Source organism: Colius striatus, chromosome 12 (genome assembly GCF_028858725.1).
Source record: "Colius striatus isolate bColStr4 chromosome 12, bColStr4.1.hap1, whole genome shotgun sequence".
Taxonomy (NCBI): Eukaryota; Metazoa; Chordata; class Aves; order Coliiformes; family Coliidae; genus Colius; species Colius striatus.
Window position 1 is genome coordinate 25,708,262 of NC_084770.1, and position 25,005 is coordinate 25,733,266.

The following is a 25,005-nucleotide window of genomic DNA, read 5'->3' on the forward strand; positions in this document are numbered from 1 at the left end:
AAGCATTTCTACCTTTTTATATTAGAGTATTTGAACTGTAAACACTTGTTTTCTTTTCCTGCAATATTAACACTGTAATCCTGTCTCAAGCATAGAGGTGTTTGTATAACTACAGCTACAGTGAAACGGAGAATAAAGGTCTCAAAAAGTCTTTGCTCCTGCTTGCCTGTGCGGTACTGCAGCTGAAAAACAAAGGGGTTGTGTGGAACAGCAGGCTGAGTGACGTTATCAGCATGTAAAAAGCTATTTGGCACTGTACTCTTGGAAAACCCCTACATGCACCAGGGAGAGGTGGTCTCCTAGTGAATCTCACCACAAACACACATCACGAGATCAAGCAGCACTTGCAGAAACGATTCGGGTGTCCCCAGGTGTCAGCATGACCCCAGAGGTGTTATGTTTTGAGCTTCAATTCAACATAAACCTGTTGTGGTTTGTGCATCCTATTTCATTGACCAAACCATACAAATTCCCACTCACAAAGCTGCTCTTTTCCACCCAAAGCCCGTGGGTTATGCCTGCAACTCCTCCTCTGCAGAGACAGGGAGCCCCAAGTTCCACAGGATGGCAAACAGCTCCCTGTCTGCCGCAGGCTCGCTGCCTCTCAGCCCTCCTACATTCCTCCCTCTACCCCAGCAGCCACATCTGAGTCCCTGTTGTAAGCAAGTTGAGCGAGTGTGTGGCTACATGGAGCCACGTTCAAGCAGCAGAACTCTCAGGGAGGATGCAGACTACTGCAGACAGGAGTTGCAAGTAGAAGCACAAAGTGTAAGCTAACTCTACTATGCCAGGAGTAGAGCAATGCTTTGGGGTCTTTTTGTACTTAGAGACAAGGAGGCTCCATGACATAAAAGCAGGTCTAAGTCCTCCCTAACAAAAAAAAAGCTGAGTGTCTTTGCCCTCACAAACTGGCAGCAGCAGCAGCTCCTCCCTGCAGGATCACTAACAAGCCTTGTAGCCCAGCAGGCATCCGCTCCCTGGACGGCAGCACAGACTGAACAGCACAGATGCAAGAAAGACTTGGGGATTTTTTTTTGATTGCCTGAGACCTTGAAGGCCAAAGCAAACTTTGTCTGTAAGCACAGACAGCCCTGGTTTAATCCTGGTGCCTAGCAGAAGAATCCTTTTTTCTTAGATGCCATTTTTCAGAGCAGGGAGGACACGTTTCCACAGCTTTCATTTTACAGGTCAAGCTGATCCAGTTCAATGCATCACTTCTTACAACAGGAGGATAAGGAGGCATCCCAGAGAGCTTAGGAGCTAAAGAAAACTACTGATCCACACAACAGAGTCAGAGATACCAAACTACACACATCCTTCATGAAACCAGATACTTGATGTTCACTTACACAAACAGGCACAAGTGGGCAGCCACAGTAAAGTGCCTTTCACGAGGTCTCTCTCTAACCCTCCACACTCTATTTCTGTCTCAAGATGGCAGGGGAGGGAAAAAGTTATCCCAAGGGAGCAGAGAGAGGACAGCTGATACACTATTGCCCCCTACCTAGCAAGATCTCAGGGAGTGTTCCCTCCTCCCCCAGCAAAACACTGCCAAACTCAGGTACCTGCAGCTACACACCTGGATACAGGCACAGACTCACTTAACTCCTGAAAGCAGAGTGATCCAAAGCCCTGTCACACCCACAGAAGAACATCTGTAGTACACTAAAGACAGGCAGAGCCTGCAACAGCTTCCCACTTTGGAGATGCTGGGCTGGTACAAACACAAGCGCTGCAAACAAATGTCCACGTTTCTGTTTCAAACAGAACACAAACGTCTGGCTCAGCCCTGCAGACGTGTTAGAAATTCTTTAGTGCTGTTGAAGGCACAAAGACACAAAAACCCCCTCTGCAGCTTCATTAATTATAAAGCTTCCAGGGCCAGGGGATTATTCCATGGGATGCTTGACACTGCAAAGGCAGAGAAGGGTGTCTGAGAAACCCTGCAGCCCCAGATAAAAGCACCTCAGAAGCCTGTACTTGCGGTGACATGTCCCTCCAGGATAAACAAGTCTTTTCCTCCTCCCCCTCATAAAACATGCACATTCCTCAGCGCTGCCAACGCTTAACAGCAGGAGAACATCTCTGGGACTGACTCCTCCGTTATCATGGGACTATCAGCTCTTCCATTTCAGCCAGAGCTCTCCCGTGGCAGGCCTTGGGACTGAACAGTTTTTGTCATTCCTACAGCACCCAGAGGTGCAATTCCTTCATGCCAGGAATTCAGATCAGTTTGCAAACTTCTTGCTTCTCAGTGAAGGTAACCTAAGTATGTGTAGAGCAGGTTTTTCAACCAGTGGCAAGAGTATCTCTGTCCTCTCACCTACTCAGGAACAAAAGCAGTTAGGATACCATCAGATGTGCTTCTTTTTCCTTGCTGGCTGTGAGAATGGCACATGCTTCAAAAGGAGCAATGCAGGAAACTGTTCAGCCTCTATCCTCCTGTCCCACTGGAGCACAGCAGCTCCAAAAGCAGCGGGCACACGACCCTGCAGCACTGCACATCTGCAAAGAGAGATGGGGAAAGACACAGTACATTCAGCAGCACACATTCAGCAGTTCCCCTGTTCCAAATTTGACTCATTAGATCACTTGGGATCCAATTTTTACAGCCTACTCCCTGAATAAAGCTACTTATTACATGTATTAGAAGTTGATAACAGCTGCTACTTAAAAGGAGCAGCTTCAGTTTTGCTTCTCACTTCTTCAGAGATATTTGACATATTGATGGTGGCAGGAAAGGGATATGGAAGCAAACATCAACCATGGTTTATCCCCACTCATGGGCAGGTCAACACCTCATTTCAACACTCCACAAGGAGAATCCAGAGTGGATTTGAAGGTTTTATCCTTGTTCAAAAGAACTCCAGAATAAAAGGAGTTTTTGAGTCCAAATGGTTTTGAACTCTGGGACGTAGAACTGCTTGGCCAAGCGCAGTCAGGCCCATTTCATGGCATGAAGAGGCTGCAGCCTGCAGACAGGCAGCTCCTTTTCTGAGCTCACCTCCTAATCCAACAGTTGGCTTTTGCATGCATATGTTGCTTTTGAATTCCTGTTTCTTGACAGCACTAAGCTGCTCTCAGTCCAGGTGAAGCTGAAAACAGGAAGCTTAGAGACACGGACAGGGGACATCTCCATTCCTAGGTCTGCCTGGACAAGGGCTGTGAAGGCTCAGCCACAGAAGAACTGCAAAGTGCCCCTGGAAGAAAGGCAAGTGCATAGGGAAGAGGTTCTGTTTGCTCATTAACAACTTGCTGTCCTTGAGGAAGGACTGAATATACTCCTCAAAACAGATCACAGATGTATTTTAATGCAGCAGCTCAACTTGACTGGACAGCATCTGAGACTGCCTGGATGCCGAGCAGGCTGATATCAGCTTGCACAGGAGCTGCAGCTACCTCTGCTGTACAGATGAATCTCATCTCTTTGCATGTTCCCCTCCCATTCAATTTCATTTCCATTTCCAAATACTCTCTTCTGTAAGAGCTGTGTCCACAGTCAGAATTCAGCCATTCATTCCTTAGCTATTCTGCAATACTTCAAGCAACACGCAAAGCAAGATAGACACCAGATATTATACAAACAGCAAAAGGGCAGAAGATGCAAGAACCAGGAAATACTGAGAAATTCCACTATGGGGAAAGAACTGGAGAAAATACAGGTAGCCTCAAGGAAAGAACCTTCACAAAGAACCTTATGTTTCACTAAGAACATGGCTACGCTGGGAGGGAAAGGATGTTGATCAAAGCTCCCGATGAAAAGGCAAGATAAGCCACAAGAGATTTACCCTGTATTCCTCTTATGAACAAGAAAAGAGGTGGTTTTCCATTCTTTTATTTCAGTGCTTTTACATGTATAAAACATACTTAAAATACTTTACATTAAAATTAGCAAATGGTTTGCTTCTAAAGAACACCTTCATCTTGTGACACTTCCAACCCACGAGCGAGCGCACCGACACATACCTCTGATGCAGCTTCTTGATCTACAGCAAGCTGACTAAAGTGTTTGTGGTGCAATACCCTCCAGTAGATCAAACATGGAGTTCCTCCCCTCAATGCTCACCCTGCTGATTCAGCTCAAACTGGCAGATACAGCCTCTTGCTCAAGCTCTAATGGCAATTGGTTTACAGGTACCTCCCCCGTCGCAGTTTTGAACCATCTAAGTAAACCAGCATTCAAACTGAGCAAGAAACACTACTCCTGGTGTCCAAACTGCCTCACTATCTTCTCACTCTCTTTTTTCAGTTCCTCAACATGAGCATTTAGGCACTCCTGGATGTGCTGAGATCTCAGTTCTTCCTCTTCCAGGTATCTTGCAGCTATGGATCCAACTGGAGCTGTAGGCAGGGGACACTAAAGGGAAACAAAGGGACGTCAGGTACTCCTTCATTCCAGGTTTCACACAGAAACACTGCTGATCCACGAACCACACAACTAAATGTGCTTCTAAAGGGCTCTGGTGTCATTTTTGTCTACTTGGGCAGACTAAGCACTCCAGTCTTATGCTTGTGCACCAAGAGCATACAGCTGGTTATTTCCAAACCCTGGAGTCTCATGGTTTGTCCAAAGCCTGGAACAAAGGGAAGCAGAAGGAAGGCTGCAGACAACAAGAAAATCTCTCCCTCCCAGCTATTGCCCACTGATGAGAATTCCCCTCTCTTCATGTTAAAGGAACTGAGTTAAAGACACTGGAGCCTGATCACAAGCAGGGAGTCTCGGTCAACACCAGGAGAGACGTGTTGTTAAAGACCTTACGTGTACCTCAGAAGAAATAGCAGCCCATTCTCTTCCACTGAACAACATGCCCTAGACCTTCTCAGATCCTGAAGTGGTCTGAAGACCCTGAACTGTTTGCACTTCAGTTCCAAGCTTGCAATCTGAAGAGCTTCCATTTAGAATGTTACAGTTCCTTAAGCTCCCAACACTTGTTTTCTGGACATGCCCACGAGCTCCTTGAAACAATCAAGACCTGCTCCTGGTAGTAAACCTCATCAGGACCTCCAAACCTGACAAGTCTTCACTTATCTGCGCACCAGCCTTAGAGACTCTTCTCTGGGCTCCCCACAAAACAAAAACACTCCTTGGCACTCTTAGCAACAGACAACCAGAGGAAAGAAGACTGAAGGGGCAACACATCTGGAACCAGGACCAACACTCAGGATTCTCCCCTCTCTGAACTACTAAAACACTGTGTGACCCAGGGAAGGGTCCCTCTTCCATTCCCCTCCCTGCCCCTGTCAGCCTACAGCCTGGTCACACAGTGGGTACTGGGATTAGATGGTCTGAACCACCAGAGGAAGCTGCGTGAGTCTGAGTTTCCTGTAGCCTGGGCAAGTGCTCCAGCAACTGATCTGAGGTAAAAGGACAGAGAAAGTCTCAACACTGCTTCCTAGTCAAAAAACACAATCAATGACTGGGAGAAATAACAGCCTCTCCTTGCAGAGCAAAGCATTGACTTCAGCTCTCCTGTCAGACAGCATCAGTAGCTTTAAGTTCAGTGTGCTGACTGCTGCAGTCCCATCCAGAGGGGTCAGACACATCCTGTGCATTACACTGAATACAGCCTTGCAGCACCAGAAACTGTACATTGAAAACTCAGTACTCTGCATCCACTCCCAGCCTCCAATACAGACCCAAGCCAAGAGCTGAGGCATAAGTGACACCAGCAGCCCATGGTACACACTGCAGTACAGCACCAGTATGGAGAGAACCATGAGCTGCTAGAATTAGCTGAGCAATTACACCGAACACAAAGACCAGAGGGTTCTGAAGAATTAACATATGACTCCCATTGTTCAAGCATTAACCATCCAGCAGTGGTTTTCTCTCCATTTCAGGTCTGATGTGTTGCTTACAGAGTCATATACTCTGTGAGGCCAAATCATACACCCAAAAAGCAACCAGCTTCTACCCAACTGCTTACCAAAAGTACAGATTCTCTCTGATGGTTTGACATGGACTGCTTAGATGTTTCATCTGAAAAATCTTTGCTTCCATCCAGCACTTGGTGCAAAGTATCTGCTTCCAGAGAGGTGCCCAAAGCAAGTGACTCCAAGTGGTTCTTCCTGCAGCCCTGAGAGGGCAGCTCGCCCTTCTCAGAGGTCATAGTTCCCATTTCAGCAGCCTCATGTCTCTGGGGCTCCCCTTGATGATGCTGAACAGTCCCCTCAGGCTTGTGCTCTGTTGTCTCTGCTTGTTCATCATGTTTGTGCTGTGCTTCCCCAGTTGTCCTGGAAGGCAGGTTTACATAACTGTTAGTTTGCCTCTCAGCAGCTGAATATCAGCAAAAGCGTGTGCAGAGATAACCAATAACACAGATTTTACTACCAACAGCCCTGGCAATCCCACTGGCTCTTGTTTGCATGGAACTTCCAGAGTCCCATCTAGTCTTTAGGGAATTCTCTCTCACTCTTCTGCTATTATAGATACCAAAAACTTACAGCCTGCACATGCTGGTAGTGTAGAAGAGGGAGCACAGGCACCTGGGTCAAATCTAATCTCTTCATGAAAAAGAGCACTCACTGCTTCTCAGGCAGAGGAAAAGGCAAAGGCAGGCAAAAGGCAATCAAACACAGGCTGGCTTTGCACAACACAAGCCAGCTGGGACTAAAAGCTCCTGCACTACATAAAGCATAAAGGCAGATTCCAAACCAGCCCTGGTGTTCTGCTCTAAGTATGACGTGCTGGCGATAGATAATACATGTAAAACACATCACTAAAAGGCCACACATCCCCACACCCTCTGCTCTCCTTCCTCATAAGGAAGCAGCATCCTTGGGGTGATGGAGCACTCACCTGCACTGCACATCCCCAGCCTGAGGCTCTTTGTCTTGCACGTGCTGAGCAGTGCCCTGGGGCTCACCCTGGCAGATCTCCCGAGGGAGCTCCAGTTTTGCTCTGGCCTCTGCCAGATCCTTCCGCAGCTGCTGGTTCTCAGCTTTTAATGTATTTAGTTCCAAAGCAGAGTCTTCACTGAGTGCTCCTCCAGGAACATCTTTTCCCTAACAGACAAGAGAAGGGCTGGAGTCAGAACTTCCAATTGGCAAGACACCAAGTCAAATCCAGAGCAAAGGCTGGTGAGCGATTCCTTCAGGCGTATCCTCTGATCTCAGTTTTGACTGGCAACATTTTCAAGGCTTTCATAAGAGCAGATCAATGGCATATGCCTCATCGTGCCTGCCTCCAGACAAGCTGTGCTGATCTGCCTAGGCAGGGAAGTCCCTCTCACCACTGGATGCTTTTGAAAGCAGGGAAGTACAGATCAAGAAGAGTTCAGATGTATCTGCCTCTGGCCTTGGGATGATGAGAAGGACTACATGCCCTCAAGTTCTTCTCCAGCTGTATACTCTAGGATCATCTTATCTCAGCTAAGGTGCAAGCCTCTCAGCCAAAGCTGGGAACACTCAGGTGACACCCCCATAAACTGTCTCCTGAGCAGCTCCCTGGGTGCCTGAGCAGCAGGCTCTGCCAGATGCTTCCTCCAGGGGTGAGGAAACACACACCCCAGGGCCTCACCAGCTGATAAGTAGCTCCCACTCCGTGTGAAACTACTTTCCCTGTGATCTACCAGCAGAGCTGATTGCAAGAATGCTTCTAGATTTCCTCCCTCAACTTAGCAAAGGCCTCTGGGAATAATTACACAAGACTGTGCATACACCTCCCCACCTGGCACCACCCAGAGTCCTGGAGAAACCTTCACTGCTGAAAGTGAATGATTCTTTTCTACTTTTGCAAAGCCTGAATAACATACTTACCTCCATCTTCTCCTTACCAGGCTCAGTGGATACCATTTCCACTGTTTCTACTCCTGTGACATTCCCACTTTCTGTCTTGCCAACTCTGTTACATTCAGATGCTTAATTCATTCTCACTGCTGTTGCATCTGAGGACTTTCAACACGTGCACTAGGAGAAGTGGTCCAAAACCAGGAGCTCCTGTGCCACAGTGCTCTGAGGCTTTTGCTTTATTTCTTGGGTTTTTTTACAAAGAAAACCCAAAACCAAATAACAAGCCCTCAGGTTTCCTGCTTTGCATTTTGCTATTAAGTTTTTGGCAAGTCAGGCAGGCAAAAGCTCAGCAGGCACTTTGAGCAGGATGGAATGGGCTTTAGGTCATTTCAGTCTCCAATCAGCCCTCCAGAAAGATCTGGTTTTAGTCCATCTCACCAGCCACAAGCTTCTGTTCAATGTTTTCCCAAGGACTTGGCACATTTGACAATCACCTCAAACTATTATTAGGTGCTGAGTATTTCCTTCCCACAGATCTGACAGGATAAAAAGCTCTGATGGTGTATTACCCTTCAGTTTTCAGCTGTCTGAACACACACGAAGCATCCAACTTGGTTTATCTGAGATAAAACTTGCAAACCAACCATTTCTGCCTTCAGGCAGGCACTAAAATGAACCACCTTCAAGGTGTTATTCCTGCCCAGATTGCATCTGTGCCATGCAGGCTCTCCTCCTCCCCCCTGGAGGTGGTGGCTTCACCAGCCTCAAGAGTGAGCATGAGCCAGCAGCGTGCCCAGGTGGCCAAGAAGGCCAGTGGCATCCTGGCTTGTAACAGCACTGGTGTGGCAGCAGCTCCAGGGCTGTGCTCAGTGCTGGGCCCCTCACTCACTGCCACAGGGACACTGAGGGGCTGCAGCGTGGCCAGAGCTGGGCACAGAGCTGGGGAAGGGGCTGGAGCACAAGGGGCTGGGGAGGAGCTGAGGGAATGGGGGTGCTGAGCCTGGAGAAGAGGAGGCTGAGGGGACACAGCAGCACTCTCTGACACTCCCTGACAGGAGGCTACAGGGAGCTAGGAGTTGGCCTCTTCTCTCTACAGCAGCTTCAAGGGCTTTATCAACACAAATGATTCTATGATCAGCAGGAGCCCTTTTCCCAGCACACCGTCCCAAGACATCCAACTCCTATTACCAGGCTGCAAACTGGAGTGGAAGGGACAGCCCTGCAGAATGGCTCCTCACCAGGAGGGGAACATGCTCTCAGCCCAGCAACTGCAAGGACCAGAGCAGTTACAGCTCTGAGACAGGTCAAAAGGACACCATGGATTTAGAATCAGAAGTTTGAGGTAGAGTGGCATAAGATGGAAATGTAACAAAATGTACTGAAGCACACGGGCCACACTCCATGGAGAAGAAGCTGAGCTAATGGCTCTGTTTCTGTCTTCTACTCACTCTGACCAAACAAGATGCTCGTTATTTCTGTTAATTATTTCCTCATAAATTGCCCCTTTTGCTTGGGTTTTAAGTTCACTAAACTCTATCAAGCTTCCTGTTCCCAGGCAGCGATACACAGCACCAATCCCTTCCCACCTCTGTCCCTGATGCAAACCTCTGGCACAGCACACTCTGTTTTCTCCAGCATCTCTGACAGTTGGCGGTTTTCCAGCCTCAAGGTTTCCAGCTGGACCAGAATTACCTTGAGGAGACAAGAAGCAAACAACAAGCTCAGAAACAAGAGCTCAAACACAACACATGCCCACAACACCCTACAGGCATTTTCCACCCTCAATTCAAGCACAAGTGCAAAGCAAGTTTTGGGCTGTTAGTTCTGCAGGGAAAGCCACACAAACGGCCATGCATGGTCACTGAGGTCAGCTTTCAAAGATGTCATCATCCAGGCCTGGTTAGCATGAGTGACCTCAAAGAATTCTGTGGGACTGTCAGTTTCTGGTTTGAAAAGAAGCAAGATCGATTCAGTCAAGATCATACATTAGCAGATCTCATCAGAAGAGTCTCAAAGTCATTGTTCAGAGGATGAAGACAGAAGGAAAGTATTAACAGAGCCAAGGGCTAGGATGGCATTCCAAGCCTTCAGATCCCTTAAAGAGACAGCAGAGGAGTCTTCTGCCTTCCTTACCCTGTGCTCCACTGCCTTCCTCTCTGCTCTTTCCACCTCTGCTCTCAGCCGTTGCTCGAGGTCTGACGTGTTGCTGCTTGCAGACGCAATTGCCACGTCCCGCTGCTGTAGCTCTTGTGTCAGCACCGAGATTTCCCTCCTCATCCCTTCTAGCTCACTGTTGTGAGTTTGTTCAGCTTGAGAGAGCTGCTCCTTCAGCTGCAGGAAGATATGCACACGCCACCCATGAGCTTTTAAAAGGTGTTTCAGCACGAAAGTAAAAGCACTGCACATGGTAATGTGAATTCTAAGCAGTGGAAAACCAGAAGCTCTGTGTAACAAGCCCTTGAGCATCATCGTCTTTCTTGATTTAAAACCACCTCATCCCAATCTTTTCCCACAACATAAACTGCCAACTGGGGCAAGACATAAGTTACATGCTGTGGAGTACTTGAGAGGACCCATAATTGATCAAATCACAAAGTCTTTAGCTCACCATTCTGCCCCTGTGGTCAACAACAGATACTCAAAGGTTTACCGTCACTAGGCAAGCACGGTAACACTTTCATAATATAACCTGGCTCCTGAGGCAGAGATAAAAATAGCTCTAGCCAGACTTTTTTTGCCATTAATTTGCCCTGAGTCTTTTTAATCAGTATCAGACTGCAGCAACTAAAGCTACCCATGGCAAGCTTCCACACGCCAGCTATACACAGGGTAAAAATACACCTCTTTGTTTTCATAGCTCCATTTGATGACCACTAGTCCCTGCATTATGAGAGAATAATCATTCCCTATTTACTTTCCACATGACAGGCGCGATTTTATTTTTAGTACTTTCAATCTCATTTATCTCTCCCAACTTTGCCACGTCCTATTCCATGCAGCTGTTCCTTGTGTAAAAACCACTCCATCCTCTTGGTCATCTTTTTCCATACCTTATCTCGTTTTCCAGACTCTTGTTTGAGGTGGCAGGCTTGCCCTGCATCCAATATTCTGGGAGGCACACTGTGTATTTATTCAGTGACATAACAAAACAACATTGCATCATTTCTTCCCTGCTATTCCATCCCATTAGGCAGAAATATTAACCACCCAAACCTCCAGGATTCTTCTGAGAATTACAACCACTCTAGCAAATGGGACCAGATGATCTCTGCCTAGCCATGTAAATACTATACATATGGTGATTTATCTCCATGTCACCTCAATGCCTCCCAAGTATATAAAATAGAAACAACCACAATAAATCTCCCTTTCCTCCCCAGCAGCCTGTAGGAGATTCATTTACCGCGTGGCTGTTTCAATGTGTAACCAAGAACGTGTGGCTGGCGAGATGTGCAGCTCTGTGCATCCTGAATAAAGGAGGACAGATTTGCACAGAAGTCAGATTTTTCACTCAAGTCCAATAAGGTTTTTTCTCTAAGCAGGCTCAAGTGCAAGCTCTCACACTAACTCATCTAGCCCACTATTGAAAGCCAGGCATTCTGGAGGGCTTGCACAGATCAGTAAGGTGAGGGCCTTGTGGTAGATGGGCTCCTCCATTCCTTGCAGCCGTTGAATTCACATCTAGGTACCAAGCCTGAAACAAACTCCCTTATTCACAAACTAGGACATATTTGAAGCTTTGCCTCAAGTGTGATAGGACATATTACAGCAAAAGGCAACTCTCTGTCTCTGTTCTTCCTCCTGTCGAGAGCCAGTATTAGGCTTAAACTCGGGACTCCAGGCGGTAGTTTCTTTGCATATTTACCCCTCCAGCACTAATTCAAGAATCCCCACACTGCAGAGAAGTACTGTGATGTAGGGATAGGCCTAAGAGATGCTCACAAAGCAAACTGCACAGTCACATCCAGAAACCTGCAGAGCTGTCCTCTCAGCTCCCTCTTTGCCAGGCCAGCCTACCCCTGCCTCCACTCCACTCCTGGCCTTTGGTCCCCCCAGGAGCTTTGCTAACCCTGCTGCTTAGGCAGATGACACACACCAGGACAGCTGACTCCACAAGTGCCTTTCCCACTCTCCAAGCACAAAGCCACTTTACCTTTTTAATCTCTGCCTGTGACTCAGTCTGGTGCTCTTCCATTGACTGCAGCTCTTTGATACTGTCATCCAGTTCTTCACTCAGCTGTACACACCTTGCCTTTGCAGACACCAGGCTGGGTGCCAAATGTAAAACTACAGATTAGAATACCCCAAGGACGATATGATCAGAGAAACTTTGATCTTCCAAGCAGTCTCCTATGTCCACTGTAACAGAAGCTGGTCTCTTAAGCCCCAAGTTCCCTCCCAACTCTTTGGTTTTGTTTGCCAAAATCATTTCAAAAGAGATCATGAAGCTGATCTATCAGATAATAGCTGTTTCTTGGTTGCTGCTTTACCATACTAAGATTGCAAACTTCCCATGCAAACATAGTCTGAAAACCACAAACTCAGAGAGGAAGAGTTGTTTACAATTCTTATTTAACTGGAAGGTCTAGATCTGGTTCTCACCAGCTGACTAACAAAGACTCCTTAACCTATTATGAGTGAAGGTGCCAAGCCTACTCAGGTTAAAACACTGAAAAACACCCACAGAGTGCAGTGAAAAGTAGCAAACCAATTAGCAAAACAGTCTGTTACACAGCAAAATGAATAGCATTTGATTTCTTTAGCCCTTTGATACTTAAAATAAGCCTACCAAAAAAAAATCAGTGGGACTGGTTCACTTGATGAATACAGTATGTAAGGATAATAATACCATATTATTATCCACATTTCCTTGCACATCCAGGGGAAGCAAGCAGGTGGCTACCTGTTCTCAAGGTGAGTCACCTCTGACTCCAAGTGCTGTTCCTTCTTCTGGGCAACATCCAGCTGCAGTAGCAGATGCTCCAGCTCCAGCCCGGGAGAAGACAATTGTTTCTCTTGCAAACGTTCCTCCAAGGCCCTTAAGCAGAAACATAAACTTTAATCTGAGTGCAGTCATGTCAGAGTTCACAGATACACGGAACACAACCATCATTTGCTTGGCACTCTTTGAGAAACACACAAAACCCAACAGTAGGTGACACCTGTGTGCACTGTGAATAAGCAAACAAACCAGCAGGATGACAGCCCCCTGTCTGAGTCCAGGCTGATTAAAAAGGACTCCATCCTATCTGCTGTTGGCCTGCCTGATCCAGACAGCTTCCCTGCCATTAGCTGACACCCAGCCTGCAAGAGGCAGCGTGGCTGTGAGGAAACATATGCCAAACCTTTTGACACAGCCATCAGACACCTATAACTCTTCCATGTTGCCAGTGCAGAAGGGCCCACGTGTAGTTAACTTACCAAGACTCTAATCTGACCTCACTAAATCAGTGAGAATTTTCACCTATGTTAACAAGCACATTATTAAATCCTGAAAGTTCCCCAGCACTTGACTGAAAATGCCTGGGGGGGGCAGAAAAAAGACCTCAAAAGCCCTGTGCTGCCTCCAGAAACACAGCCAAGCAGAAAGCTGACTCTTTCCTCCTTCTTCACTTAGTGTCAGTTGATTTCAAAAGCAATGCAATTTGGCAAATGCTGCAAGGAAGCACAGCACTTGTGAGGATCTACAGTGTGCCGTTCTATATATCAAGCAATACACATCCAGTCGTGTGGAAGCGCTTCTACTGTCCTCAGTGGGAAAACCTCAAATCTAGATGTGGAGTCAAGAGCACAAGTTCCAGTCAGACACAGACACTACCTGATGAGGAGCTCTTTTGTGCAAAGAGTTTCAGTCACCCTGTCCAGGTCTTTCTGTAACTGCTCCTGGTACATCCTGGAGCTCTCAATGAAATCTTCTTGAGACTGCAAAGTGGCTCTAAGTTCCATCTTCTCATCCTGTAGCACCTGGATGGGAGGGAGAAGGAAGGAGAGTTCCAAGATGGACCAAACCAGTTTGCTGTAACGCAATGAGAGGTTGATCAGGAACTCTTGGAAATACTGCAGAGCACCACATGGGTACAAAGAGAGTTTTGAGGCCAATCAGCAACTTTACAAAGGCTGTAGAAAGAGATGGGAGCTCTGGGATGAAGAGTCTCCCTGCTGCTTTCTATTCCATTTCCTAACAGTGCCTCTGCTGACCTCTATCATTTTCTTGGATTGCCTTAATTCTTCCTGAAGCCTTTGCTGATCTTCCAGGATCATCCGATTGTCTTCAGTCAGGTTGTCCACTCTCAGGTTGAGCCTCTGCACCTCCAGCTCGTTGGCAGAGATGGTGTCCTCAGCCCTCTCCAGCTTGCTGGTTAGGTGCTGGATTTCTGAGCGGCTGGCCAGCTCCACCGACTCCAGGATCTGCTTCCGATTGTCAAGCTGAGTCTGCCAAGAGCAACTGGTTTGCATTAAAGCTAAATGGTGGGAAACACAGTATCAAAACTACATTTCCAAGCACCGCTCATCTGTCTAACGAGCCACCTTAAGCTAAGCAACACTGCCTTTCAGGGAATTAGGGACACTATTGTTCCAGGCTTACATGATGGGTAAAACTTCTAAAGGCAAGGAGAATTAAAAGAGTAAGACCTCTGATTCCCAAAGGAGTTCAAAGGGAACCTGCCAAAAGGGGATCTCATGTTGTCTGAGTATGAGCAATGTAAGAACAAAGCTGCCTCCCATTTTTCGATCCTTAACCTAAGGCTAGGCCAGGAGAAAAAGAGCAACACTTAAGGAACACCTAAAAAGGTTTGTAAATACCATATACAAGCTGAAGATGATCCATTTGTTAATTCCACACCAGGACAGAAAGCAACTCTTGGTGCACAATGAAGAACAAAACCACAACCACCAAAGAGATCACACAAACTGGGTTTAACAGTCAATCATGTTTGACTTTATGCATAAATAACTGGTTCTAACAGCTTACAAGAATGCTCACTTTGAATGCCTCAATGTTTTCATGGCAGGCAAGAAAAGTTATCAGGAATATTATGACTAGAAAAACAATACAAGCTCTATTATTTATAGGCACAATACTTCATTTCATAGCATTTCTTTCCACACAGCTAGCTGGTGAGATTTAACAAGTCAGCTCTCATACAAGCCTCTGAGAATATTCAGTTCATATATTCTCTTTTCACAGAGTACTTTGTGATTTTTTTAAAGGCTGAAACAAAACATTTGAGTAGTCTTTTACTCCCCATTTCCAAGAGCAGCAATTCCTGCCAGCTTCAGAACCTTCAGTGCCTTGATTTGTTGCCTGACACATAATGTCTCAACTCAGAAAACTACAGAACTGTGCATTTGGAAGACTGTGGTAGAACTCTGGTTACAGCCTTCTCACTATTTGAGTAGTCATGACAGAAAACTTAATCAGGAGGGGCAAGAGATTAAAGAGCCTTTCTTCACTCAAGAAACCAAAGCAGCAAGCTCCTTGAATATTTAATTCTGCATTAAGACAACATTTCAGCTGTCTCCTATTTCCAGCCACAGAACATGCAGGACAGCACAGAATTCCAAGCTTCACCTGCTGACTTTAAAGGCTGCAGATGCTACAGGAAGGTGCCCATCACTGGGGAAGAATGCCAGGCTTCCCTAAGCTGTCAGAGATACAGGGGGAAGCCAGCTAAGGGGAAGTGCTGCATGGTCACAGATCTCAGCTTGACTTTGTGACAGAAAAAAAATAACCAGCCAACCATATAAAACACACAGAAGTATCCAAGGCAAAAAAATAGCACTTTCGTGCTGAGCTTTTCAAAGAACTTGAGGATTCAGGCAGCCTGTTCAAGGTACCTGTTTATCTAAGTCATCTAGACCGGTTAGGAAAAAATCTCCCCACAGTCCTGTTTTCTTGCTGCACAGCAAGAAGGGTTTCTCTGTGCTCCAGTGTAGCAGCACGCACTCCAAGGACACATCTGTTCCCAGACAGTTGAGCTATCAATGATACAAGGCCTTCTGTTCAATGACTCTCTGCATGTGTAGATCTACTAGTGTCAGCCTCTCACAAAGGCCCTGTCAGAGCCAGTTTCAATCCTGTCATCACAACCTTCTTCCTTGCAGGAGCTTCCACTCAAGAGCAACTCAGGAGCCCATTAAGTGGAAAGCCCCCAGCACGAGCTTCTTATCAGTGTCTGCTGTGATTGTGTCAGTGTGACTTCACAGCTGTGCTCTAGGTCAATTCATCTTGCTCTGCTGCAGCACCACTAACTCACTGAAGGACTAGGTTTTTAGGAAAGGCAGCCCCACTACTTCTTGCCTTTAAAAGACTTTAAACAAAAAAGAAAGGGGAGGGGGTGTCTGGTTGAAAACATCTGTTACCTCAGCACTTTGTGGAACACTTTTTTCCAACATTATCCTTTGAGCTGGACCCACAAGGTACACATTCAGCTAGTGGCAGGTACACAGCTTTGAACTAGACAACATGATGTAACAGCCAACTTAAAAGTGTTATATGCTGTGGTCTCTGCCTCTTAGGGAAAGCTTCATTCTCCTGTCCTCTCTGGTAATCAGAGGGGTGACAGGGAGAGTTGCACAAGGTTTATCTAACCTCTGCTGACAGATTCCAGATCTTTTTTCCATGCAGCACTCATACAAGTAAACCTTATTCCACCAGGGCATTAAAGGTCATTTCAATGGCAACCTAAACTGGATTCAAGCCTGAGAGATTTCATTAGTCTCTCCCTTTCCCCAGCACACCCCTTCCCTTCCCGCCTGCTGCTACAAACAAAACAAAAACTTTGAGCAGATATTAATTGTACCTGAATGAGCTCAGACTGCTCAGCCAAAGCCTTCCTCTGTGCCTCCAGTGATGCCACCTGCTGCTGGTAAAGCAAACGCTGCTTCTCCCAGGCAAGTGATTTCTGACGAAACTCCTGCAAGGACAGCAGGGGTGGCTGGAGCAGCAGGGCCAGCCCGTTGACGAGGCCCCCTTCTAGTTCAGCTCCATGTTTGCTTTCTCTCTCCACCACATCTCACACACCTTTCCCCACAGCAGGGAAACCATTAGCCAGTCATTTGATGCACCAACTCAGCAGTGTAAAACCCCTCACACACTGTGCTTGCTGTGTTTCTTCCCCTCCCGAGTGAAAGCCTCAGTGTCAATTACGGCTGTTTACAAATGTTAAGTGCTAAAAGAGTCATAGTTGCTTGCATGGGTTTGCTGTCAGAGGCTTAACAATTCAGACTGGCTTTAGCTTCCAAACGTTTTGCTATTGAAATCACTAAGATGACAAGTATGAACTAGAGAATTTTAATGCTAATCTCTGCTCCAGAAATTGGACACTACATCAGTCAGATGTGACTGTTAACCACATCTTCAGGGCACAGCAGAAGGAACTGGAGTGTGCCTGAGTTGAAAGATTAAAAGGTGAGACAGAGTTGAGAAGAACTTTGACATGTTGCTCCCTTCTCCTCAAAGGCATGAGATGACAACCTCACCGCACTGCAATTCATTCCATCCATGTAATTAATTGCCCTGCAGCACCTTCTTCCTTTTATTTACTCTAAAAATAAGAATAGCAGCATTCTGCGTCCTCAGAGGCCCAACACAGCAAAGTGCCTTTATGACACAAAAAGCTGAGAAGAGCTACACCTGGAGAGCACTTCTAAACAGGATTTATAATCCACTTCCTAGGTGACAATTCAGTCACAAGTGAAGCCCACAAAGTCAGTTAATACATACAAACTGTAATTAGCACTTTCTTCTCCACTAGATACCTCCAGCTTCCTGGTCAGCCGGCTCATTTCAAACTGCTCCTCCCCTTCTTGCCTCTTGGTAGCTTCTCTTAGTTGTTTCTTCTGCAGTTTCTCATAGCTCCTCCTCAGCCTAGACAACTGCAAAGAGAAGGAACTTCGTTCTAGGCCTCAAGGCAAGAATTAAACAGCACTTTGAAAGAAAGCACACAAAAACAGCTTCACACAAACAATTCCCCTAATCAAAGCCACACAGCTTGCAAGTGAAGACTTCCATTTGTCTAACGAGCCTATTATACTGACAGGACTGCAAAATGTGCTGAGTTGTACAAGAGCAGCAAGATGTCACTGAAGACGTGACATCAGCAGCTCTAATTAGACCTCTGTCTTACTCCTGTTAAAACATGACTAAAATATTGATGATGGAGGTTTCCACGATGATGGAAGCTGCTTATCCAGCAAGAGCATGGCAGCCCTGTCTCTGCAGGTGTCTCCCAGGTGCAGTGCTAGCAGGCAGAACCTGTGGCTGATCTCCTCATACAGAGGGGCACTCCACACCATGCAGGGAGTGGGAGGTAGTTCTACACTGAGGCACAACCTCCTGTGTGATTAAAATACACTTGTGAAGGCCAGGTGGGAACTGGAACTCTTCTGCTTAGTGGGAGAAGGGAGATTGGAGAATTGCCATTATACATAACATCAGCACTGCTTTATCTGTCACTTTCTGCCCAGATACACTATGTACTTCACAATGAGTGGAGAATGCCAACAGAAAACATCACTCCTACGCCTACTGCTACAACACTGAACTCCCATCAGGAGCAGGAATGAGGACAAAACTCTTGACATTTAAGTGACCCTCTTGTGCAAATCATCACTTGCAACTCGTATGGAATTTTCCATCTGATTAGCTCCCCCCAGCTTGACTATTAAATATAAAGTTCCCAAGCAGCCAGATGAATGTGAGAAAGTCACCATTCCCATTTTACTGGTGGAGAAAGCTAAGCCTGGGGATGAGCAGAAGGGCTGGGAGAAGATAAAAAGGTCTTCATACACTTGTCACAAAAGGTTCTCCAGAACCCTGAGCAAGCACTTAGGCATGTTCAATGGGAATGGACAGACACGCAGGCTTAGAGTTAATATACCAACATCTTTTGCCAAGCATGTCAGAAGATTACAAGCACAGCTTGCTTCTTTCCACAGTCTCAGTGAGTTAAGACACTGTACCTGTAATTGTACTGGCAATGGTGGTAAACTGAGACAGAAAGAATTTCCCCAGACAGTACTAAGAACAGAAGACTGAGGAATACTGGAGCTCAATGTCATCAACATTAATACCATGTGGGTAAAATACCAACATTGTGCAACTTTGGCCACAACAAACACTTTATTTTTAGCCTTAGCAATTTAGGCAGATCTGCCAATGCACTTCAGCTTTGCTTTGCAGCTTATCCACAATTCCAGTGAGAACATCCAGGGTACTAGGACTGTCATACTGACTGGCAAAGTGTTTTAAATGAGGACAGATGCCTTTTGTCATCAGAGACTACCAAATTAACTTCCAGCTTACAGTGAGCATGAAGTAGGCCCAAGCCTCCAGAGAAAACAGGGCAATGCTCTGCTAGCTGTTTGTACCATTTCACTCACTCCTACTGACAAGCAGGTGGAGACAAGGCCAACAGTGAAGGCACAAACGTGGAATGCTATTGTACCACCTGCAGGACATTCCACAAAGAGAATTTACTGACTGCAGAGATGAAAGCTCTGAAATTCTTTTCAAAAAAATGCTAAGTATACTTAGTTTTTATTAAATGTACTGACTCATATGCCTTGAGAGAACTAAATCCTTACCAACACAATCAGAGTCAACGGAGGCAAAAAGATGAGAGACTGCATACCATCCCCATCTTTTGACTCCATCCCATCAAGGCCACTTACACCACCACCCTCTTTTAATGTCACGAGATGTCTAACACAGGAAAATTGCACCAATACATTTAGCACACATTTCTATTCCCAACTGTTCATCACCAAGTCCCTCTAAGTGCAAAAACCCAGCCCTCATGAAGCATAACAACGTCACTTTGTCTATGCTCAGTGCTCTTGTTTAGTAATAACATCAACACTAGAAGAACAGAAGTTTTCAAACCATGTCATTATAACAGAAGTAATGATGCAAAGTCTTTCATGTATCAGACAGCAGGTCATTTCACAACTAAAAACCTACTCTTCTCTTTCTGCAACTCACCTCCTCTTGGAATTTCTTCAGCTGTTGCTCATATTCTCTAACCATGTCCTGTTTAGCTTTTTCCAAGTCTTCCACCTGTCGACGCAAGGTGCCAACCTGAGTGAGTTAGAGAGCAAATAAAAGGACAGAAGTGGCCTTTGTTGTCAGAAGGTACCAGGGTTAGTTTTAATTTCATAAATACACGTTACAGTAGGAGTGGTAAATGACTACTAAAAGATGCCAGTAGCTCAGTATGATAACCTGTATGATCGCAATCACAATTCTTGCAAATGAAAATCCTGTGCCATGACTCCAGATTTGACAACAAACATTCCAGAACTTGCCATGCAGACCAGAAGCAGCACCTGACCACATGAACAAGAAACTACAGAGCTCTTAAACCCTCTGTTAGGCTGTCACATTTCTCTTTATTTTACTAGATTTACTGCCAGTTACTAAATTACTAAGAAGCAGTTCTTGGGTCATTTTGAGGACGTATATTTTGGGGTACAGGCACCTCAAAAACCCAACTGCTTGTGCAGTTATGAGCTGGCTTTCAACCCAAGAAGTCAAAGCAACTTCATCAGAGCTGACAAAACACAATGAGTAGCAAAGCACCTGATGAAAGATAGGACACAGCAGCTATGAATGTAAGGACAAATTTTAAACACTTTCAGAAAAAATGTGGATCTTAAGATGCAGCCACCCAGCCTCCTGCTGGTTTCCTCTGATCCAAGAAAAGATACATCACTTCATGTGCACAGGAGAGAGTTTACGGTCCACAACAAAGAACTTCACTTACTGATATTGTCTCCACTGACAAGAATTTTTTTTGCACTTCCCCCAGGCCTTTAATTAAAGGCTCCAAAACCTGAGCTGCATAAAACAGCCCCTGGAGAATGTCCCAGCAATACCTTGATGTAGTTTGCTCTATCAAAGGCTTTTTCTACCACTGGCTGCAGGTCACTGGGCTGTTGATTACTGTTGTTGCCAGATTTGGTGTCTCTGGGTTCAATTCAATCTGTAGACTTCCACCAACCCTTAGGGAGCAGACCACTTGACTTTCATTGAATTGTGAATCGCACAACTTGTTCCAAAAGACTCCTTTGGAGATTCTGTCCCCAATTTCCAACTATGAGACAGGCTCCTGTCTCGCTTAGCACAGCTCTTTGCTAAAAGTTAACCCCTTTCTTTTGGCTCAGCTTTTAAATATTAGGGAAAAAAATCCAACCAAAACAACCTGATGAAACAATAACAAAAGTCCAACTCTCAAATTCAGGTTCGGCCAATACAACATAAACACACATACAAAACACACAGTATGAGCCTGACATACCTCCTTATATTTTTCCTGCAGAGCAGCCCTGGCAGAGGCAAGTTCCTGCTCTCGAACATTCAGGCAAGATTCCAAAGCCTGTGTCTGTCCTTCCCATTCAGCCTTCTTGTGAGCCACCATGATGTCAATCTGCTTCATCAGCTCCTGCAGCTCAGCCTCACAGGAAGTCAAGAACCCACCGCTGCAAGGGAAAGGACTTGAAGTTACAAAACCAGCAATGCCCAGCACAGGTCTGGTGTCCCACAGTAGCAAAGTCATCAGAACAAACTGACTTGCACCAAGAGACCAACTCTGCATATGCAGTGCTTTCAACTCTGTGCTTGCAGAGAAATACACTTATCGCTTACACATTCATCCCATTCTCTACAGCAGCACCTCACAAGTGGAATGTTCATATCACTGGGCAGCGACCTAAATTGGGAAATGACCAACAAAGGATGCTTGTGAAATCCCTGTGAGAACCATGACCTACACACCTTAAATGTAAGGAGCTTATCTTCTACAGAGTGAACTGTTATAAGCCCATATAAACACTTAGTTCTTTTGCCTCAGTACTACACATTATCTAAGTAAACTGGAGAATGTTTTACCCACATTTTGTATTTGCCTTAATTGCTCTCCAGGCAGAGGCATTTTATACCGAGTTTCAGTCACCAGAGAAATCTTACAGCCAAGCTATCAGCTCCTGAAAACAGAAGTTTATCATAAATGCAGACAAATCCCTGAGTAGAGGGGGTTGGATGACAACATGATAATGAAGAATAAAACATTTACAATCCACTGGGAGAGCACGCTCCCTAGTGATGCTGCAGCTTCTCATTTGGTGCAGTAATTATTGATGCCAATCCAACTAACTCCTCTAAAAGTTTGGAAGCTGCTAAGCCAGGCACAATATTAAGGCTTGCAAGACATAGCCCTAGAGGGTGGTGAACTCCACGATGATCTTTACCCCTTTAATTTGCCTGTCAATCAGGCAGCCCTGAAAAGAAATGGAAATCAATAGGTGAAGGCAGTGAAATTTCTCTGTTCCCACAGAGCATATGCACATTTCACAATTTGGCAGTTTTTCCATAGGGAAAGAAATACTTCTTAAAGGAGCCAAAAACCAGCTACATTTGAAGTTCGCTCTGTCCTGCAAGTTAACAAAAAATTAGCAGCTCCTATGCAGAGCAAGAACAATTCCTTCACAGCACTTCTAGTGTAAAGCTAAGTCTAAACCTGCTTTCAGCAGATAGGGTATCAGTAAACTTGAGTCATATTCTCAGAGATGACTATGAACATGACACAAAGAACTTTTGCTTCACGCTTGTTTAAAACATAAAACATTTTCCCCCCCATTATTGGCATTACAGTCTCTCTCAGGGATCTAGAAGTCTAGGTACTTTCACCTAAGACAGAGCATTCAGGATTCTTCAGGGATGAATGGGACTCTGCAGCTTAACCATGAGCAGGAAACAGTCAATTCTTTTCAATCAAAACAGATCAAGCCATGTCTCATTAACCTTGCAAGGCTGTAATAAAAAACCCTTTTATTCACATCTTTAATTACTACTGCTCCTGATGTTAGGCAGGAAGAAGTGTTTGGCACAAGAGCAACAAAGAGGCAAGGTTTTCAAGACAATGTAAAACTAAATTGCTAACAATTTAGACTGCAACGTGTGGCAAGGGATTGCTGCAAAGCTGGCTCACCGGGACTTTACTTCTGCACCAGCTGGATTTGTCCACCGGCGTGCGCTAGAGGACAAACTCCAGAGCCCTTATTTATGCAACAGGAGCTCTGTCGATACCAGAGGATTTGATGCTGAGTGAGAGGGAAGGTTAATACTTAAACGGTTTTGAATGACTGGTGCATACATACCTCCCCTGCCCATTTCTTTGCATTCCTTCCAGCAAAGCCTCCATCTCCAAATCCAAGTGGCTTTAGAAGCTAGGGAAGTACAGAACAGCAGCGGGCACCCATGGCAATGTACAAACGAGGCTGCTTCTCCATCCAGCTGCAGAACAAGTCCACAGAGGAAAGAGGTTAAAAAAACTACACTTAGCATGTAATTACAACACTTTTGTGATCTTACAAGCCAAGAACCTCTCAAATATGGAAAACAGATTTTTCTGCCAAGAAAAGAAACACCCAATGCAACCAACTATCAAACTTCAACTATCAAATTGCTGTGATATAATCATGTGATGTAACCAATGGAATAACTCAAACAACAGCAGCGAAAGACAATCTGCCGAGGGGCAAACTCAGCACACTGGGACTGGCAGATGTCCTGTCTCCTGGGCACACCGAACTGCAGAGGATTGGGCGCACTCAGGGACTTCCCAGGGGCCAATGCAAGATCCATCTCTGACAGAGGTATGTAACATAGAATGGCAAGGGTTGGAAGGCACCTGCAGAGATCATCCAGTCCAAACCCCCTGCAGAAGCAGCTCCCACGTAGATCAGGTCACACAGGAACGTGTCCAGGTGGGTTTTGAAGCCCTGCAGAGAAGGAGACTCCATACCCTCCCTGGGCAGCCTGGGCCAGGGCTCCCTCACTGAAACAGTGAAAGTTTCTCCTTATGTTTAAATGGAACTGTTTGTGTTCCAGCTTCTTTCCATTACATTTCACTGAGGAAATTCCTATCCCTATTCTGATCCAGCATTTTGTCTCTCTGGTCCTGCTGACTGCACTCCAAGAGAGTGGCCCAGGTGGCAACAGCAGACATCAGGGGTAGCTCTTGTGCTTCATTCTAATCACACCTACCCAGTTTCAGTGGGTAACAGAGAGATCTGATCCTTCACCAGAGAACACCTGCCAAAATTCAAGAAGAAAAACCAGACCCCAGGTCCTTTATCAGCAGCTCCTTCTGTGAGAGGTTGGGATTAGTTCAACACTGAGAGCTTTGATGCCATGAGGAGCCAGACAGCACTCACTTCTGTTAGGCTGTAAGCAGGGCACCCAAGATGCCTGGAAGCTTTGCACACTTGCCAGCTTATTTCCGTTTAAAATCAGACACCTGCAGCCAGTTTTCTGCTACATCAGGTTTGTTGACTTTGTCTTACAAGTTGCTCTCTCAACCTTGCAAGTTGCAAGTTACAGGCAACTGAGTCAAGACTCAGAGAGACACTGCAAGAGGGAATCTTCTCTGCCACTAACTACAGCTGAAGAGACAAGAGCTGGTTTGTCAGTTCTGAAACTGAAGAAAAAAACAAGCGTTTGACGAAAAAAAGAAAAGCAGGAAGAGACAAAACACTTTAAAGCCAACGTGGTTTAGCATATGAACTCAAGAAGGAATGGCAGAGTAGAGCCAACCTGAGCGAACTGGGCAATATTCAGGAGGACTTGAGAATACTGTGACAAAAGGATTGCTTTGCATTTTAAAACCGAAGTAGGATGCAATTCTGAAGCGTTGTTGGAAGCAAGCTTGCAGTGAACAGAAAAGCGGGATGCACGCTGCAGTTATGACTTCCCCGAAGGGCACTAAACACGCCCTGAACCTGCCAGCCGCTGGCAATGCCATCTCCGGCTGCTGCGCGCCCAGCCGGGCGCTGTGGCAGCCAGCTCAGCGCAGCCGCCGCTCCGCCGGGACTGGTGACCCGGCACTCGGGTGGTGCTCCGCGCACAGCCAGGCGGCCTCTCCCCGGCCCCTGCGGACGGAGCCCCTGTGTCCTACCGCGGCCCACCTCCGCAGCGACACTGAGCCCGTCCACACGCGTCCCTCGCTATCAGCCAGGCGCTGCCCGAAGCCCTTCCAGCTCCGCTCCCCGGGGACACGCTCCGCGCTCCCCGGCCCGGCCGCGGGCGGTCGGCGGCCGTTACCGACGGCGGGCGGCAGGCAGCTGGCCGGACTGGGCTCGCCATGCCTCGCCTCACCTCTCCTCCCAGCCAGCACCCCCGCGTCGACCCGTCCGTCTTCCCCCCCACCACCGACCTGACGGCGGGGCCGGGCCGGGCCTCGGCGGCGGGGAGCGCTGCGGCTGCGCGGGGCC

The 25,005-nt window shown here is 46.4% G+C and overlaps 1 protein-coding gene across 4 annotated transcripts; it reads right to left on the reverse strand.

The window, feature by feature from the left end:
• Nucleotides 1–3,848: 3,848 nt before the first annotated feature.
• Nucleotides 3,849–25,001, reverse strand: CEP63 (centrosomal protein 63). 4 transcript variants are annotated; one of them, XM_062005516.1, is made up of 15 exons: nt 24,948–25,001; nt 22,891–23,026; nt 21,033–21,213; nt 19,718–19,813; nt 17,494–17,610; nt 16,536–16,649; nt 13,930–14,163; nt 13,550–13,695; nt 12,635–12,769; nt 11,885–11,999; nt 9,865–10,062; nt 9,337–9,423; nt 6,800–7,005; nt 5,928–6,234; nt 3,849–4,357 (listed from the first exon to the last, which is right to left on the reverse strand). In XM_062005516.1, the coding sequence occupies exons 2-15, from the start codon at nt 22,932–22,934 to the stop codon at nt 4,199–4,201; spliced, it is 2,139 nt and encodes a 712-aa protein (XP_061861500.1). In that variant the 5' UTR covers nt 22,935–23,026; nt 24,948–25,001; the 3' UTR covers nt 3,849–4,198. The 4 variants fall into 4 exon arrangements, with proteins under 4 accessions (XP_061861500.1, XP_061861498.1, XP_061861497.1 ...); XM_062005514.1 differs by having other exon boundaries at nt 24,890–24,972; XM_062005513.1 differs by lacking the exon at nt 24,948–25,001 and adding an exon at nt 23,780–23,829.
• Nucleotides 25,002–25,005: the final 4 nt, after the last annotated feature.

What these genes read in the sequence shown, in the direction of transcription:
- CEP63 (XM_062005516.1), bottom strand. Translation starts at nt 22,934, where the DNA reads ATGGAGGCTTTGCTGGAAGGAATGCAAAGAAATGGGCAGGGGAG. An exon ending in GGCTGACCAGGAAGCTGGAG is followed by an intron (nt 16,650 to 17,493) that starts GTATCTAGTGGA and finishes CTGTCCTTGCAG; the next exon opens with GAGTTTCGTCAGAAATCACT. An exon ending in AGAGAGAATCTGTACTTTTG is followed by an intron (nt 4,358 to 5,927) that starts GTAAGCAGTTGG and finishes GTTTCCCTTTAG; the next exon opens with TGTCCCCTGCCTACAGCTCC.